This window comes from Mercenaria mercenaria, chromosome 2 (genome assembly GCF_021730395.1).
Source record: "Mercenaria mercenaria strain notata chromosome 2, MADL_Memer_1, whole genome shotgun sequence".
Classification (NCBI taxonomy): Eukaryota; Metazoa; Mollusca; class Bivalvia; order Venerida; family Veneridae; genus Mercenaria; species Mercenaria mercenaria.
In genome coordinates, this window is record NC_069362.1 from 17,411,555 (window position 1) to 17,430,557 (window position 19,003).

The 19,003-nt window shown below is 34.2% G+C and overlaps 1 protein-coding gene across 2 annotated transcripts in view; it reads left to right on the forward strand.

The window, feature by feature from the left end:
* Window positions 1-19,003, forward strand: part of LOC123563391 (glutamate dehydrogenase, mitochondrial-like) — a 42,427-nt gene continuing 23,424 nt past the window's right edge. For both annotated transcript variants that reach the window (XM_045356148.2, XM_045356147.2), the window contains exon 1: window positions 1-511. In XM_045356148.2, the coding sequence (XP_045212083.1) occupies window positions 112-511 (400 nt within the window). In that variant the 5' untranslated portion in view covers window positions 1-111. The remainder of the gene's footprint in view (window positions 512-19,003) is intronic.

Here is a 19,003-nt window from a genome sequence, read left to right on the forward strand (position 1 = left end):
TGTCGAACACACCTCCGGTGACCTAGTGAAAGGCAAGGTCGCATGAGTGAGAAAGAGAGAGATTTTCATTTCGTGTATTTGTTTTAATTTTGAGAGAAAGAGGAAAACATTATGTTGCGACGTTTTTCCTCAGAGATTGTGCGAAATGCACAAAAGACTAGTTTACAAGATACAATTTCTAAATCGTTGTATTTGACTGGCACAAATGTTGGAAATTCAAGGTACATGTCGACAGAAATCAAAACAGAAGATTTTGGTTTCTCAGAAACTGTCGATTATTTCTTTGACAAGGCGGCAAATCTGGTTATGGACAAGTTGGCAGATGATTTACCAGGCAAGAAGCAATCGCGTGAGGAAAAGCAACTGAAAGTCAGAAACATTCTGAAAATGATAAAGCCAGTTAATCATTTGGTGAAATTCTCATTTCCAATCAAACGTGACAATGGAGAGGTTGAAATTGTTGAAGCCTGGCGGGCCCAGCACAGTCAACACAGGACACCATGCAAAGGAGGTATAAACTTTGTTCATGTTATTTTGTAGCTTTGTACACATAAGTTAAAGAAACGGCATGAATTGCCACAGCTTCCCACTTACTTCAACCACGTAATAGGCATAAAAAAAAAAATTGTTTGTTTCCGGTATCCCGACCTACCCTAAATTTTTGGCCCGACCCTAAATGTTTTTATGGCCTTGGAGAATATTTTTTTCAACTTTTTAACAAGTCTGCATTGAGTCACAGTCATTTATGATTGGCTGAAGGATTTGTTTGGTGCGCGATTTTCCGTTGGGCCGCTTCGTCGTTCACAATTAAAAATTTATAGTACTGTATAAATATTAATTTCTTTTGTATCATTAATTCCATAAACACTTCAGTTTAGTCTGAGTCACTTTGAAGGTGCAGTATTTGCAGCATTTGCTTTAAATGACATTACGAAAAAAAACAAAAAAACAACACTTTATGATGATGTAAGCGGTTTTGAACTAATTTCGATGGTTGAAGCGGCTTTGTTCTACTTTTTTTCACAGAGTAAATGTTTACAAACAGTTTAACACAAATGCAGCCGTCTTGTACAGTTTAACACAAATGCAGCCGTCTTGTAATTATTATTGATAGGTAAAATTAAGGATTATGGTTTTATACATTTGATTAAAAAATGACACGTCGTTTCGCGGGTTGAACTCTTGTTCTAGATTTATATAGAAACAGGTCTGGCACAAAAAATGTTATACATTGTTATACATGAAATGTTATTTATCTTTATTGAGAGCTGTTTATAAGCAACACAGATTGTCGTATACATGTGTTTTGTAAGTGTAATTATAAGAGGATGTTTATGTTCAATTAAGACCGTCTTCTATTGAGCTGTCACCAGTTGCTGAAACATAACATGTACAAATTAGTCCACTTGTAAATATTTGATTTGTAGACATTGGATGGTATATATTAACGAGTTTATCTCACAGCCTTCAGCAGTAATTTTAGAAAATGATTCTACCTTTACACGTTTTTTCATACTATGTTCTATACGGGTGCAGTGCAGTGCAGTTAGACTTTAACGACAATGACAGTACTTTTTCAATACTTGTTCTAAAGTTTAGTATTTACGCTGATGTAAAATATGGGTGAGTCTATTACACTAGTCTCAATGAATGTACAGGGGTTGGGCGATAGCACAAAGAGAAAAGATGTTTTTAATTATTTAAAAGGTAAAAAATTTAATATTTATTGTCTTCAGGACACACATTTTACAGATAAAGAAATTGCATATATCCGTGCCATGTGGGGATACGATTGCTTTTTCAGTAATTTTAATAGCCAGTCCAGGGGTGTAGCCATACTTATCAATAATAATTTTGACTTTAAGTTTAAAAATTTAGAAACTGACCAAAGAGGCAATTTTATTATGTTACATGCCACAATAGAGCAGAACGATCTTAGTATAATCTGTCTTTATGGACCAAACAAAGATGACCCAGATTTTTACTCATTTATTAAAGAAAAAATTTCTCTAGTAGATAATCCAGTTGTTGTGGTTGGAGATTACAATTTAATTTTAGATCCAAATATAGATTGTTTTAATTATGTTAATATAAATAATCCAAAAGCCCGGGATATTTTACTTCAAATTATAGAAGAACATAGTTTAATAGATTGTTGGAGAGAGTTAAATATGGAAGAAAGACAATTCACTTGGTTCAAGCGAAACCCTATTAAAAAGGCCAGACTTGATTTTTTTCTTGTTTCTAGCAACCTTTTTACATATGTAGACAAAGTCTTAATTGAACCTGGCTATAGAACAGATCATTCAATGCTTTTGTTAGGAATTAACTTTGGTAGGTTTGTAAAAGGTAACTCTTACTGGAAATTTAATAATTCTTTACTCAAAGATACAGCATATGTTAATCAAATTAAACAACTTATACAGGAAGTTAAATTTAGGTATGCCCATAATACTCAAGCATCTTTAGAGCCTTTGGAGAGTATAAACAATGAAATTTTTCGACTAAATATTGATGACTGTTTATTTTTTGAAACTCTTTTAATGGAGATCAGGGGCAAGACAATTTCCTACTCTTCATACAAAAAAAAGCAAGAAGAAAAAAGACAAGATCTATTATTAAATGAAATAAGTAATTTAGAAAAACAACCCAATATAGATTATAATTTATTGGAAATTAAAAAAACACAGTTAGCGGATTTAAGGTCAAAGAAAATGCAAGGTGTCTTTATAAGATCAAAAGCAAAATGGGTTTCGGAAGGCGAAAAACCAACAAACTATTTTTGTCATTTAGAAAATAGAAATTATACATCAAAAATAATGAATTCTCTCTTCTCATCATCTGGTACATTATTAACCAAGCAAAACGATATTTTAAATGAAGTTGTAAAACATTATAAGCAATTATATTCATGTCGACATACAGATAATGCTGACCTTAATAACATATTTATAAACAATGAAATACCAAAGTTAAGTGAACAAGAAAAATAAGCTTGGAAGGCTATTTAAGTTATAGTGAAATGTTATTAAGTTTGAAGAAAATGCGTAACGACTCTTCTCCTGGAACAAGTGGTTTTACTGCAGCATTTTTTAAATTTTTCTGGATTAATATTGGTCACTTTTTAGTAAGGTCTATAAATCAGTCATTTGACAATGGAGAATTATCAATTACTATGAAACAAGGGGTCATAACCTGTATACCCAAGGGTGAAAAGGATAAAAAGTTTATAAAGAACTGGCGCCCCATTTCTCTCCTTAATGTATCATATAAAATTGCATCAGCCAGCATAGCTCAACGCCTAAAAAACTGTTTTGGGTAAACTTATCAGTGAAGATCAGACTGGGTTTTTATCAGGGCGATACATAGGGGATAATATTAGACTTGTATATGATATAATGCAATTTACTGAGGAAGATCAGACACCTGGTATGTTGTTACTTATTGATTTTTCAACAGCATTTGACTCAATTTCCTGGTCTTTCATGTACAGAGTGCTTCAATTTTTTAATTTCGGTGAAAACTTTATTAATTGGATTAAGCTTTTTTTATAATGATATAAAGTCAAGTGTAATTATCAATGGGCACCTGTCTGATTGGTTCAATATAGAACGCGGTTGTCGTCAAGGCGATCCTCTTTCTCCTTACATCTTTATTCTCTGTGCAGAAATTCTTGCAATTTTAATAAAAAAAATCAAAATATTAAAGGTATACAAATAAATAACACAGAATTTCTTCTGTCACAATATGCTGATGATACCTCAATAATGCTAGATGGAACTGAAAAATCTTTAACAAATACTATGCAGACTTTAGAATATTTTGCTAGGATATCTGGGTTAAAAATTAATGTAGAAAAACAAAAGCAATTTGGATAGGGTCCATGAAAAATAGTAACTTAAGAATTTGTCCAGATCTCGATTTACAGTGGGAATCAAAATGTTTTAAATTACTTGGTGTTAACTTCACACTGGATATGAACAATATAATTGAGGCCAATTACTTACAAAAAATTGAGGAAATTAAAAAATTATTTAATCAATGGTCAAAGAGACAAATAAGTCCAATAGGTAAGGTTGTAGTGATTAAAACACTAGCTCTTTCTAAGATAAATCACCTTATTATGAGCTTGCCTAATCCAAGTCTTGGCACTATCAAAAAAATTCAAACTATTTTCTTTAAATTCCTTTGGTCTTCTGGTCCGGACAAAATAAAACGTAACATTGTTATGAATTCATACGAATATGGAGGATTGAGAATGATAAATCTTGAAACTTTTATGTCTTCATTAAAAATCACATGGCTGAGAAGATACATGAACTATAACACTAAATATTTTAACATGGTCAAAGAACTATACCCGTTTATTAACAATTTGACTAAATTTGGTTGCAACTTTTGTCAAATTAAGATGAATATAGTAAAAAATAAGTTCTGGAAAGATGTTTTCACAGGTTTTCTTAAACTGAATGCAAAATATCCAAAGTCTTGGGGTGAATTTTGCCGTCTGCCAGTATGGCACAATAACATGTTTAAGGTGGGAGGCACATGTGTTTGTTTTCCCAGATATGTAAGAAAAGGTATTGTTTTTGTTAATGATTTTCTGGACAGAAATGGTAATTTTCTGTCTTTTGAAGATTTCGTTAGGTTATTCAATATAAATACAAACTTTTTAGAATATAGAAGTATAATAGAAGCAATGAGAAGCTTTATTGGTACTTTAAACATTACTCATCTAGCAACGAAAGAACCTACTCCAATGCAACCTTTGACCGTTAAAATAATAAATTCTCAAATCAAGGGATGTAGAAATATTTATGACTTTTTATGCAACCCTAGTGTTTTTCCAACCTCAAAGAGGAAATGGTGTGATGAGCTGAACCCTGCTGCAAATCTTGACTGGAAATCTTTATATAAACTGCCCTTTTCTGTTACAAAAGACCCTATGTTACAGTGGCTACAGTTTAGAATTAACCATAGAATACTAGGTACTAATTGTATATTACAGAAAATGGGAATAAGAAATGATTTATGTAGTTTTTGTAACACATCTAGAGAAACTTTAAAACATTTGTTTATTGATTGTCATGAAACTTCAACTTTCTGGCATAATGCAAAAGAGTGGTTAACAGCCAAGTGTCCTGCAATAGTACCAGATTGGTCAAATGTAGATATTATATTAGGAAACACAACATTTAGTACAGCTATAACAAACATAATTCTAGCTGCAAAATGGACCATTTATAGATGTAAAATGAAAAATATAGTTCCTAGCACTTTGCTATTTAAACGCCAAGTACAACTCTTAATTAAAACAGAACTGTATAATGCCAAAAAAGACAATAAAATGTTGAAATTTAATTCAATTTGGGGAAATTACACCACCCTACTTGTCAATGAAGACTAAGTACTCTTATCCAATTAAGGTAGGTCTCCACTGCACTGCACTGACAATATGACTCTTTAATGTGATACATTCATGTTTTGAAATAATACTTCAAACTGTAATATGCTGTTTTTTGACATGCACAATACTCTCCTGATCTTAATCTTTTATTCTTTTTGAACTTTATTGTAAGTCAGGGGTATTTTGGATAAATAATAGCATTTGTCTCCCTTAGTTAACAAAGTACTTAAGGTCTCAAGAGTTGTCTCTCTTATCAAGCACATCCCACGTTTTTGGTCTTGTTCCTTTGGATTTTGATTTTTTCGGCATTGGAATAAGACTAGAAAAGAAAATCTTCTGTAATCAAAAAAATACGGATATAGTAGTTTTTGGAAGAACGGGCTCTAGATTCATCAAAAGTAACGCCTCGTTAAACAACTTCGAAAGGTTCTGAAATAGTTAGAATTATTTGTACTTTAAAATGTTATTAGTCACACAATTTCTTTTAAGTGGGGAGTAATATGCATATCGTTAAATATTTATGTACATTAATTACCTCTGTACCACTGTTGTTTTTGTGACTTATGTAAAAAAAAAAAAAAAAATAAACGGGGTTACCCTCCAAGGGCCTCAAACAAAAAAAAAAAAAAAAAAAAAAAAAAAAAAAAAAAAAAAAAACTTTTTAACAAAATGATGCAAAACTGCACTTTTTATGCGTTAAACATGACCAGTGATGTTAGAAATCAACTTACTGATGCTCTAAAGGCATATCCCCCTTATTTGTAATCATTTTTTGACAAAAAAATAATTTCCGAAAAGTCTCCCTTAATAAAAAAAATTTCCAAAAAAAGAAAAATTTTCCGACCTACCTACCCTAATTTTTTTGAATTTTTTTTTTTAGGCCTTAGGATAACCAGGCTTTAGCCGATCTATCTTCCTATATGCCTCTTTCTCGTAATTCCGAGCCTTCTCATTGAACCGAGCCTTTGGAAAATTTGCACTTGCAGCTATTTTCTGTTTGTAAATTTTATGTATGTTGTAAAAATCATATGACAGATAAGCAAAAGTAAAAAGAAAATAGAATTACTTGCATTAAAATAGGAATATACACAACAGAAAATCTTGGCACAAAATTTGCTTATCTAAAATCATTGGGGTAATATATAACCTTTTTAGAGAAAACAGAAAGCACTTATTTTAAAACTTTTTTGTCCGCTAACACAATAATATATCTGTTCTTAATTTTAACAAAGAACTTTTTCAAAAAAGCCTTAATGTTTCAGAGCTAGTACAAATTATTGCAAGTCTCGATTTCAACGAGAAAGAATTTGGCTGTTTCAGAGGGTTAGGGTCATCATGTGAAAGCCTAGATTATTCATTTACAAAAATCCTTAGAATTTTTCTTCATGGGGATTTTATAAGTTTAGATGTTGGAGTACCAAACTATAGCAAAAACTCTTTTGAAACTTAAATCTTCTACTGACCAGCACTGAAAAACCGGCTTAGGGGCTCGGAATAACGAGAAAAGGGCATACTGCCTATCCTGTTACAGGGACATAGACACTAAGTCAGCCTTACTCATTAGCTAAAACAATTCAGCTTCAGAGATGTTATCTCACCCTCTATTGAAACCTAACCAGTCACATGAGAGCTTTGTAGCTCGTGTTGTATGTTTGATTATATGCAACATTATATAAAGCTTACCATTAGAAATCATGCCAGAAATTTGTCACACTATTATTTCTTGAAACCAAATGCCACAGACTCACCTTTACTTTAATATATCTTTAGGCCACTTTTCTTTTGAACTGACCAAAGGAGTATAAAATACACAGAATGGCAACTGGCTGTAATCTCGCGTGATCTCGTGTCAGCGTGAATCGGCGTTATCGTAGTAAAAACAAACATCGGCAAGCATGGAGTTACAATTTGTACCTTTAAAACTACATTTAAAATACATGTTAGCTTTCGCATACAAAATGGCGCGTGGAGAAAGCGTCACTTACGGTAAACGAGATTCCAGTCAGTTATCACGGGATGTTGGCGAGATTTGCTCTATATGCCTTTCAAGTTGCCAGTCTATTTATTTTTATAGCTCTAAGTCTTTGGACTGACATATTTAAAAGTGAAACATTAAACAACATTTGAAAATGAGTAATACACAAAAGTTTCAAATGGCTTCCGCTGTTTGAAATATTTTGCGCACCATTGCAGTTGTTGCGTGTCAGATCGAGGTACTCTTCATTTTGAAAACAGATATAGCGAAAAAAAATTGTTCTTTATAGATTCTGATTTAACTTTCTAAGGTATGTTTTTATGAACATTGTTAAAAATGCTTACATTTCTAAGTCAATTAAATTCATTAAATATATATGATATAAATGTTGATTATGATATTCAAAATTAACCATGTGCTACGAACTGCGCATGACTTCATCAGTTTCTCACGATAGTCAGTTGGCAAATGTTCTACCTGGTTTGGTAAACAAATGGGGTTACGCCATAACTTAATGAATGCGTCTGTCAGAATATAAAATAGCATCAGTTAAGTTATGGTAGCCAGAACTACTTACTCATTGGCTTATCAGGATGACTGTCAGTCCATCGAAATTTGTGTGGTGCATATCTCAGAAAGTATTTCTAATAAAGCAAATTAAGGACAGGTGCTAATCTGTCTACATAGTCTAGGATTTTTTTTTAGGTTATCTGGACTTCTAAATTTAAGTATGTCAACTTCTCAAGGCTCTGTAGTAATTTCTTGACTCCCTCAGCTGTGTAAGTAAATTGATGGTTGTGTGAACTATGAAAACCATTCACAGTCTCTGGTTTGCAGGTCACTGAGCAACAGAAGTCCTAATTAAAGAGAGGATATATCACTGAAATTGCATTATGCAGAAAGATTTTTAGGGTTCTGCCTGAAGTGTCAATGTCTCAGATGTAATTATGCTTGGTTTCCCTGCACTCTCTATGCAATTTTTTCTGCAGTGATTTAGGTCCAGTTTTGATAATAGGTCTGCAAGTATTCACCTGAAGATATAAACTTGCATACATTTATTTAGTTATGATAACCAAATAATGACTCCAGTTACCAGACACTAGAATGCAGTGATCATCCCATCGACTGTCATGATCTTCCTGCAAGGAAATGTTGACTGACATATGAGACATTACCAGTAAATGTGGCAGTAAAAACATGAAATGTCATTGTGTTTTGTCATGTTTTGTCATCATGCTTCTGTAACATGTTTTCTTTGTCAGCAAACTTGGCACTGTATTAGGCCATGAAGAATGCCTATTTGTTGTATATTTTCTAGTCAAGTTGAATGTTTCATGATTGTGTTAATTTTCTCTTGAAAAGTTGAAGTAGTTTTTTTATTTGTTTTCTGTGTTGCATTGTCAAGTCATTAAATGAAAGGTGGTCTGCACTTTTTATACGCCCGTTTGAAAAACGGGACGTATTATGGGAACGCCCCTGGCGGGCGGACGGGCGGGCGGCGTCCACAGACCTTGTCCGGAGCATATCTTCTACATGCATGGAGGGATTTTGATGAAACTTGGCACAGTTGTTCACCATCATGAGACGGAGTGTCATGCGCAAGAACCAGGTCCCTAGGTCTAAGGTCAAGGTCACACTTAGAGGTCAAAGGTCAAATTCAAGTATGACTTTGTCCGGAGCATATCTTCTTCATGCATAGAGGGATTTTGATGAAAGTTGGCACAATTGTTTATCATCATGAGACGGAGTGTCATACGCAAGAACCAGGTCCCTAGGTCTAAGGTCAAGGTCACACTTAGAGGTCAAAGGGTACAAGAATGAAAACTTTGTCCGGAGCATATCTTCTTCATGCATAGAGGGATTTTGATAAAAGTTGGCACAATTGTTCATCATCATGAGACGGAGTGTCATGCGCAAGAACCAGGTCCCTAGGTCTAAGGTCAAGGTCACACTTAGAGGTCAAAGGATACAAGAATGAAAACTTTGTCCGGAGCATTTCTTCTTCATGCATGGAGGGATTTTGATATAACTTGGCACAAATGTTCACCACCACAAGATGGAGTGTCGTGCGCAAGAACCAGGTCCCTAGGTCTAAGGTCAAGGTCACACTTAGAGGCCAAAGGTCAGATACAAGAATGACTGTCCGAAGCATTTCTTCTTCATGCATAGAGGGATTTTGATGTAACTTGGCACAATTATACACCATCATGAGACGAAGTGTCATGCGCAGTTCCCTTCTTTAGAATTACTTCCCTTTGTTGTTACTATAAATAGCTTATATTGTAACTTTTTCATTACTAGATGTAGGGAAAAATCGAGACCACTTTTTTGTAGTACAACATGCATGTTACATCCAATTTTGAGGTGTATTTTGACCAATCTCTACCTGGTAATGATTTTTGTGTGGACCTTCAATTTTTTTTTTTTTTTTTTGAAGAATTACTTCCCTTAGTTTTTACTATAAATAACTTATATTGTAACTTTTTTATAATTGACCGTAGGGAAAAACCAAGACCACTTTTCTGTGGTACAACATAGTTGTTACTTTCTAATTTTAGGTGTATTTTAAGGTATCTCTACCTGGTAAGGACTTTTTTTGTGGACTTAGAAAAACAAAAGAATTACAATGATTACTAAACAACCATAAAATTAAAATTACATCTGCAAATACAGGTGCTAGAGTAAAGAAATTTGCTGTGACGGGCATATATTGTGACATTCTGGCACTCTTGTTCATACATAACAGAGGCAAGTCTCTAGATTTATATGAAAATGCATGAGGCAGTAAATTCTTATAATGTATAAAACATTTTTTGGTCAGTTTTTATGGCCGTATAATTGTACATACATAGTATCGTAAAAAGATGTACCCACAAAAATATTTATATTTCATGAATGATCCTATGTGTTAAAAAGTTTTTATATCGTGGTTAACATCTGGAGGCAGTTCACTCCTAAGATATAACTGTTGTTTTAACATTTGATAATAACACCTGTGTGCGTTGGTGTAACCGATGATGTTATATTGCATCACAACGGGAAACACACAAGATCAAAGGAGAAGTTTGCAGAGTGTATTAAAACAGATTAAATGGTCAAAAATCAATAGAGATTAGCGTATGTATCAGAAGTTTAGGTCTCCATACCGTTAAGCTAATTGAAATACATTGCCATTAATTGTTAATTTTGTGTCCTATAGATAATTAATGAACAAAATTGTGATGTATTTCTATGACATTGTGACTGTGTGTTAAAGCTAAAAATATTATTTTAGTGGTAATTTGTGTCGCCTCTTTGTAGTTCAACTGTTAGAAGATTGTACTTGGGTTGACATTAACACTAAATTGTGTACAAGACATGGTTACATATGTCCTTTATCTAGTTCAACTCAGATTACAGTTCTTTCTGAAGGACAATTCTGTTGAATTCAACAACAAGTATTACTGTAATTTGTCAGCCAAATAAAAGAAATAAATTCCATGTAAGAAGTTAAAAAAATTGCTGTTTTAGGTTGTTGAAATATCCCAATAGCTATGTATCAACAGGATATGCCATTAAAATAAAAGAAAATACATAGATCCTTTTAAATTCTTCTTCCATATTGGGAAATAATTGATATAGTAAAACATATAGTGGTAAGGATCTGGGTCTGAGTGATGAAACTTTTAAAACATTCTATAACTGATAAAAAGTGAAAAAAATTGTAAAATGCTACTTAAGGTTCCATAAGGTAATATTTATGTTAATAACAGAAAAGGCAGCTTTCCAAATAGAAAATATGCATAATCATAAGACTTTCAGTATTAGTGTACATTCTTAAAGGGAAGTACTGGTAATCAAAACTAGTGTATTCAGTATATTTTTTTATATTGTACAGATAAAATATTCAAACCAATGACAAACAGATTAGAAAACAATTCACGAAAGTATGGTTAAAGACGAACCTGAAGAAGAACTTTATACAATTAATGTTGGTAACATAACAGGCATAATACGAGGGATCCTGTCAGTTATGATGGCTCAATGGTCAGGGGCAGACAAAACAACATAACAAGAAAACCTTCAAAAAGGGCACATGAAACAAATTCTGTAATAGTATTAAGATTTGATGATAGTTAAGTGCTGACTTTGATATTGGAGATTAATCTTTTTAATCTGAGCTTATCCATTTAATCCTATAGTATGATTTAGTAAACGCAGTCAGTAGTATAGCATTGTTTAGGACACTTGACAAAAAATCTTTACCCTGTTTCATTATTCAACATAAAATATACTGTAATATATTTTGATTGTATGTTGGAAGGAATTCTCTACTTCCTTTATTTTCTAAGGAAATGTTTGTGTTTTTACGCCTCTTCTACAGATAGGTTTTAAAAGAATGTCAGCCTCATACGAGTCTCCATTATTTTTGCAATTGTGTAGGTGTAGGTGAAGATACTGTTATTTTGATAGATGGTTGTGTTTGTTATTAAAAACCCAATTTTAGATCTACAGGTATTTTTGTTGAGTATTACTGACCGACTTTTAGGTCTAGAGGTATTATTGTTTATAAGTCAGTTTTGCTTCCTTACCTATTACATGATGTAAACAGATTTTAGGCTTGTTTTCCTGATAATATAAAATACATACATAATTAAGACAGTCATTCCATTTGATGATATGCTGTTACAGTTTCTGTATTATTCATAAAATATGAAATATTTTGTTGCTGTTTACTGTGAGATGCTGCTATCTCTGTCATAAGAAGTAGAAATAGGCGAGTTTAATTGTACACAGGTTGTATCTTACCCGTATAAGATATTTTTATGTTATGAATGATTCTATGTTTAGAAGTTTTGCATATTATGGTGAACATCTGGAGGCAGTTGCCTCTTTAGATGTAAGTAACGGTTGAAATTAACATTTGATTATAAATTAATAACACCTTGGTGCATTTTGTTTGATGTTTTGGTGTAACTGATGATCAATAGAGATAATAAATATAATATATATATCAGAATTTCAGGTCTTCCAATACAGATCTGAAATACATTGTTCTGTACAAAAAAAAACAAAGACAAATATCAAACAGGGAATGTCACGTACCAAAAATGCAGCCTCCCCAAAACGAAACCTACAGCACGCAGACGTGCACACCACAAACACACACACACATACACATACACGCGCACACAAACAAAGCCAACACATGAGGACAAAACGAACAAACAAAGGAACACAGTGGGGCACCGCCTTGGAACGGTCAGTGGCAAAAACACCACTGGGGAGCTTAAATTTATGTTTATGGTGTGCACCCAACCTCACTCTTACCCCCTCCATGTTCCATAGATACAGGACAGTGTAAATAAAAGTAATCCCCTCCAAGTGAATCTCTAACACACGTAATGGAAACAAAAAGGCATGGCATAACAGTCAAAATCCGGAACCTCGGGTCTACCGAACGCTGGATACTGTACTGATACCTCAATAATTGCAGACTAGGTATTCCTGTGAGGTTGTAAATGAATACTTCAAGCTGATAGATAAGTTACCGTGTTCCATTCCCGGGTTTTAGTACCAGCATTACATCTGGGCATTCCAAATTTCAAGGAAAAAACACACGGGGATAAACAAATTCTATTTTTAAACTGCTGTACTTCCGTACCATGAACAATTCAATGTTTATTAATTTATTTTGCTTGAAATTTTCGGTGGTCCATCGGACCACACAGATTCGAGAAGTTAGTGGTCCTCCCAGAAAAGCACTGGTCTCGGACCAGCGGACCAGCGTAAGTGTCGAGCCCTGGTCATGTAAAACACAAAAATGCTTGTGTATAAATATATAAAAAGCAAACCTTTAGAACCAAAAACGTATGTACTCAATGCCTTTTCAGAAGACAGAGCAACAAGAGAAACACCCTTAAGGGCGCGACGAAACAGGCCAGAAGACAGATATCAAAACAGTTCAGTCCTGGTAGGATTTAAGAACTGCTTATCATAGAGTCCTCCCCCTCTTCCGTCAGACAAAGTCAAAGAGGGAAGCGTAGTGTCCAACTGTAAATGGGTTGAACACTAAACATGCGGTATGTCTCAAAACAGTTGGGTCATAACCTCTTTTAATAAAACATTTTATAATTTTACCAAATACATTTGGAAAATTACCATGACCCAAGATCTTACGAAGTTTGTAAACCACATCCCCATAAAAAACAGGTTTAGAAATACCTTCTCGCAGAAGTGTCTTTAAATTACTATTGAATTTTAAAACTAAATCAGAATTACGATAGTAAAATTTAGCAAAATATTTACGCAATTTGTAATAACGGTAGCCTTGCTGAAGAAGTTTACTTGTAATATATTGATTATGTTCATTGAAATGCAAAATGCAATTGTACAAAACCATTATTAAACTATTAATTCTGTTCTGGGGCCAGTTGTTCGAAACTTTAACCGGCTGTGAAACTAACCGCTGGTTAAATTTTGATTCAAAACACTAGTCTTGGTGGGAAACACTAGTATGATGTTTCGATTTTATTGTAAAGAATTTTCGGATTTCATCATTCTAAACATAAACATTTGTTTTTCTAAGTCTTCTAAAATGTCGAAAACTAACCCTAAAAGTTAATCAACTGTTAGCTTAATCCCCTGTTAAAGTTTCAAACAACTGGGCCATGACTGAACTGCAGATTAACAAAAATAAAGTTATAGAGAAATTCCACACAATAAATTTTAAAAAATATTATTTTAACAGCAGTTTGTACTAATCTGTTTCACCGCTTTGTAGCTTTATATTATGACATTGTTGGTTTATTTGTACTTATAAATGAGGGTACCTGCACTGTTTTCAAGTTGGAATTGCATCATCAGATTGTTAACAGGGTTGTCCTTTGTAATTCTTTTGAAATTGTGAGCCAAATAAACTAAATTAATTCTGATGCTGCAAGAAGTTAAAAAATGCTGTTTCATATTGTTGAAATATCTCAGTAGCTATCAACGGGATTAAAAAAAAACTATGTAGTAGCTCTTTTTAAAGTTTTCTTACATGAAGGGAGGTTATTAAGGACATTGAATGTGTCATTGTAGAATACCATTTTAATAATCAAATTAATCAGTTTCAGTTTCGATCATATCATACTTTGATTATTTACTGACATTTTTACCCTTTATATAATTATGTGATTGACCAGTCAGAGAGACTCCTAAAACAAAAAAATAACATTTAATACTGGGCACATGAAACAAATTGTTTAATAACTTTAAGATTTGGTGATAGTTTTATGCTGACTTTGTTATTTGAGATTAAACGTGTAGTATGATTTAGATAATGAATACGTATGGCATAATTTTAGGACACATGACAAAATATCCTTGACTTGTCTCATTATTCAACATGTAAGTATACTTTAAATTAATATATTTTGATTGTGCCTTTGAAGAAATTCTTAACTTCTTTTATTTTAAAGAAATGTTTTTTCTTTTAACTGCTTCCACAAATATAATTTATCTCTGAGAATCTGGGTTATTTTGGCACTTCATTTTTTGATTGATTTAGGTGGGATACTTTAGTGGTGGCATGGTTGAGATTTTAACAGTTGTTTGTTATTACTGACTGTCTTTCAGATCTACTAATAAACTTCGATAATGTGGCAGTTGACCTGAATACAATCGACACTGTTTTGTTGTCCAATACAGGTAAATCCAATAATTGCTTTGCAATAGATCTATGGCGGATTATCTTTGAACATCCCTGGACTTATTGGACTCAACTGCCACATTATCAAAGTTTATTAGTACAGGTGTTATTGTTTGTTTACTATTACTGACCGCCTTTTAGAGCTACAGGTATCTGGTTCTATTTGCTTACCTATATTAACATGTAGACAGATTTTATGAATGGATGGCTTTATTGTTATCCTGGTGTAACAAGTTTTTGGAGATATTGCATTAATTTTGATTTCTGGGCTTGCAATCATGATAATTATAATTTTTATATTACATTTATTTGGAAAAATACTTTGATTTTCATGCAGGGCCATTGGTATTACCTTTGATAGCATATTTGAGCACTTTAGATAAATACTGTGGCTTCTTTGTGGGAGAAAGTACAAAAGAAATAGTTTCCTTATGTGTGTTTTTCCTGGAATTGTCATGCCAAACTGAAAGACATTGTAGTTGTACATTGTTTGCCTTCAGGTCAATTGATTATACATGTACATTGGAAATATGGCAAAATGTTTTATCTGACCTTTACACTGGGAATTGACAATAACAACTAATTGGACTATTGGTGTAAAGCCAAAGTCAGATTTTTGTGAACCATGTCAGTATTTTATATCCTTAGGACGGCCAGCACATATTTATGCAATCTCGCAAGGCATATATATGTTTTTGACAACACAGAAAATGACGTCACCCGTCCTTCAGCTATTCCCGGAAGTAAATAAAATGAAAGTAGAAATGCTTAACTTGAAAACGAAAGCCGCATTTTGATTCGTAGATAGTCAGGGGTCACCCCTGTCTAAATGTATGCGCGTGGACTTCTTTTTTTTTTTTTTTTTAGCTCACCTGTCACAAAGTGACAAGGTGAGCTTTTGTGATCGCGCGGCGTCCGTCGTCCGTCCGTGCGTGCGTCCGTCCGTCCGTCCGTCCGTCCGTAAACTTTTGCTTGTGACCACTCTAGAGGTCACATTTTTCATGGGATCTTTATGAAAGTTGGTCAGAATGTTCACCTTGATGATATCTAGGTCAAGTTCGAAACTGGGTCACGTGCCATCAAAAACTAGGTCAGTAGGTCTAAAAATAGAAAAACCCTGTGACCTCTCTAGAGGCCATATATTTCACAAGATCTTCATGAAAATTGGTCAGAATGTTCACCTTGATGATATCTAGGTCAAGTTTTAAACTGGGTCACGTGGGGTCAAAAACTAGGTCAGTAGGTCTAAAAATAGAAAAACCTTGTGACCTCTCTAGAGGCCATATTTTTCATGAGATCTTCATGAATATTGGTCAGAATGTTCAACTTGATGATATCTAGGTCAAGTTCGAAATTGGGTCACGTGGGGTCAAAAACTAGGTCATTAGGTCTAAAAATAGAAAAACCTTGTGACCTCTCTAGAGGCCATTTTTCTCAATGGATCTTCATGAAAATTGGTCAGAATGTTCAGCTTGATGATATCTAGGTCAAGTTCGAATCTGGGTCACGTGGGGGTAAAAACTAGGTCAGTAGATCTAAAAATAGAAAAACCTTGTGACCTCTCTAGAGGCCATATTTTTCATGAGATCTTCATGAATATTGGTCAGAATGTTTACCTTGATGATATCTAGGTCAAGTTCGATACTAGGTTATGTGGGATCAAAAACTAGGTCAGTAGGTCTAAAAATAGAAAAACCTTGTGACCTCTCTAGAGGCCATATTTCTCAATGGATCTTCATGAAAATTGGTGAGAATGTTCAGCTTGATGATATCTAGGTCAAGTCCCAAACTGGGTCACGTGCGGTCAAAAACTAGGTCAGTAGGTCTAAAAATAGAAAAACCTTGTGACCTCTCTAGAGGCCATATTTTTCAATGGATCTTCAGGAAAATTGGTCAGAATGTTCACCTTGATGATATCTAGATCATGTTCGAAACTGGGTCACGTGGGATTAAGAACTAGGTCAGTAGATCTAAAAATAGAAAAACCTTGTGACCTCTCTAGAGGCCATATTTTTCATAAGATCTTCATGAATATTGGTCAGAATGTTCACCTTGATGATATCTAGATCAGGTTCGAAACTGGGTCATGTGGGGTCAAAAACTAGGTCAGTAGGTCTGAAAATAGAAAAACCTTGTGACCTCTCTAGAGGCCATATTTCTCAATGGATCTTCATGAAAACTGGTGAGAATGTTCAGCTTGATGATATCTAGGTCAGGTTTGTAACTGGGTCATGTGCGGTCAAAAACTAGGTCAGTAGGTCTAAAAATAGAAAAACCTTGTGACCTCTCTAGAGGCCATATTTTTCACGAGATCTTCATGAAAATTGGTGAGAATGTTCACCTTGATGATATCTAGGTCAAGTTTAAAAGTGGGTCACATGCCTTCAAAAACTAGGTCATTAGGTCAAATAATAGAAAAACCTTGTGACCTCTCTAGAGGCCATATTTTTCAATGGATCTTCATGAAAATTGGTCAGAATTTTTTATCTTGATGATATCTAGGTCACATGTGCTCAAAAACTAGGTCACTATGTCAAATAATAGAAATAACGACGTCATACTCAGTTCAACACTGGGTCATGTGGGGATAGGTGAGCGATTCAGGACCATCATGGTCCTCTTGTTTTGCTATTGGGGAGCCAATTTTCAGCACTTTATTACGAATTGAAATTACCTAGGCTTTAGTACAGCATGTCAGCTTTTAGTCTATGAAAAAATATTTAAGCTCTGGATAAACAGAAATCCCACAGGGGTCCGTAACGGACCAAGGGTACATTGATAATTTTGGAACTTCAACAAATCGCTCAAAATGTCATTTTTGATGTTGTCTGAGAGTGTCAGTATATGCCTCAGATGTAAGATATAACCATATTTGAGAGCTGCAGACCTAGACATTTCAGAAATATTTTCAAAATAAGTTTCGTGTAATAAATGTTGTTTCCACGGAAGCGTGAAAGGGCCATCAGACGCTAATACATTTTAGTACGTTAAGGCTGCGGAAAGGATATGAAATGCTGGAAATTGTCAGTGTTAGTCTAGGTTGAATGACCTAGCAGTGATAAGATGGCCTGTTTATATTTTACTTCAAAAATCTTGATTTGTCATTTAACCTTTAGCCTGCTGGCGGCAAGTGATTCTGTCTTTGCGACTAGTGCAGACCAAGATCTGCCTGCACATCCATTGAATAATAAATGGTACTGCCCAAATTGAATGATAGACCAGTCCATTTTAGAAAATTTAGCAGGGTAATGGTTAATGTTTAAAATCCCTACAGCAGAAACTCAATTATAAACTACAAATATACTGACGAGATAAAGAAACGCCTCATTGAAATTTGGCGTTATTTTTTTCCTAACGCTTTTAATTGTTGTGAAATGTAGTAAATCTACCTGTACTCTGACCGACAAACACAGTGAACAAAAACTCGCGCGATTTCATTCAGCCATTTGTTCACTTCCTGTACCTGGTCATGATTTCCTCGTGCAGTCCGTGCATGTAAACCATGTGGTTTGATTGAACGATTTTTGCTCATGTACATGTGTAATACGACACACAACCATATTTTCAGCTATTCTCTGAAAAAAACATTAGTTTTCGTAATGCCGAGGCTGAATTCTGAAGAGAGGGCTCAGGTTTTGGCTATGCTTGAATGTGGGCGAACGCAGGAACAAGTTGCTAGACGTTTTAACGTCTCTCGTTCGACAATTGTGCGTCTTATTCGACGTGTTAGAGACACGGGAACGTCTATCGATAGACCACGTTCAGGTAGACCGCGTGTAACGTCAATACGACAGGATAATTATATACGTCAACGTCATTTACGTGACAGATTTGTGACGGCGCAATCTACGTCACGTATAGTTGTAGGTAACCGTGGACGTCCAATTAGTCGACATACAGTGAGAAATCGACTCAGAGAACGCGGAATTACCTGTCGTAGGCCCTACCG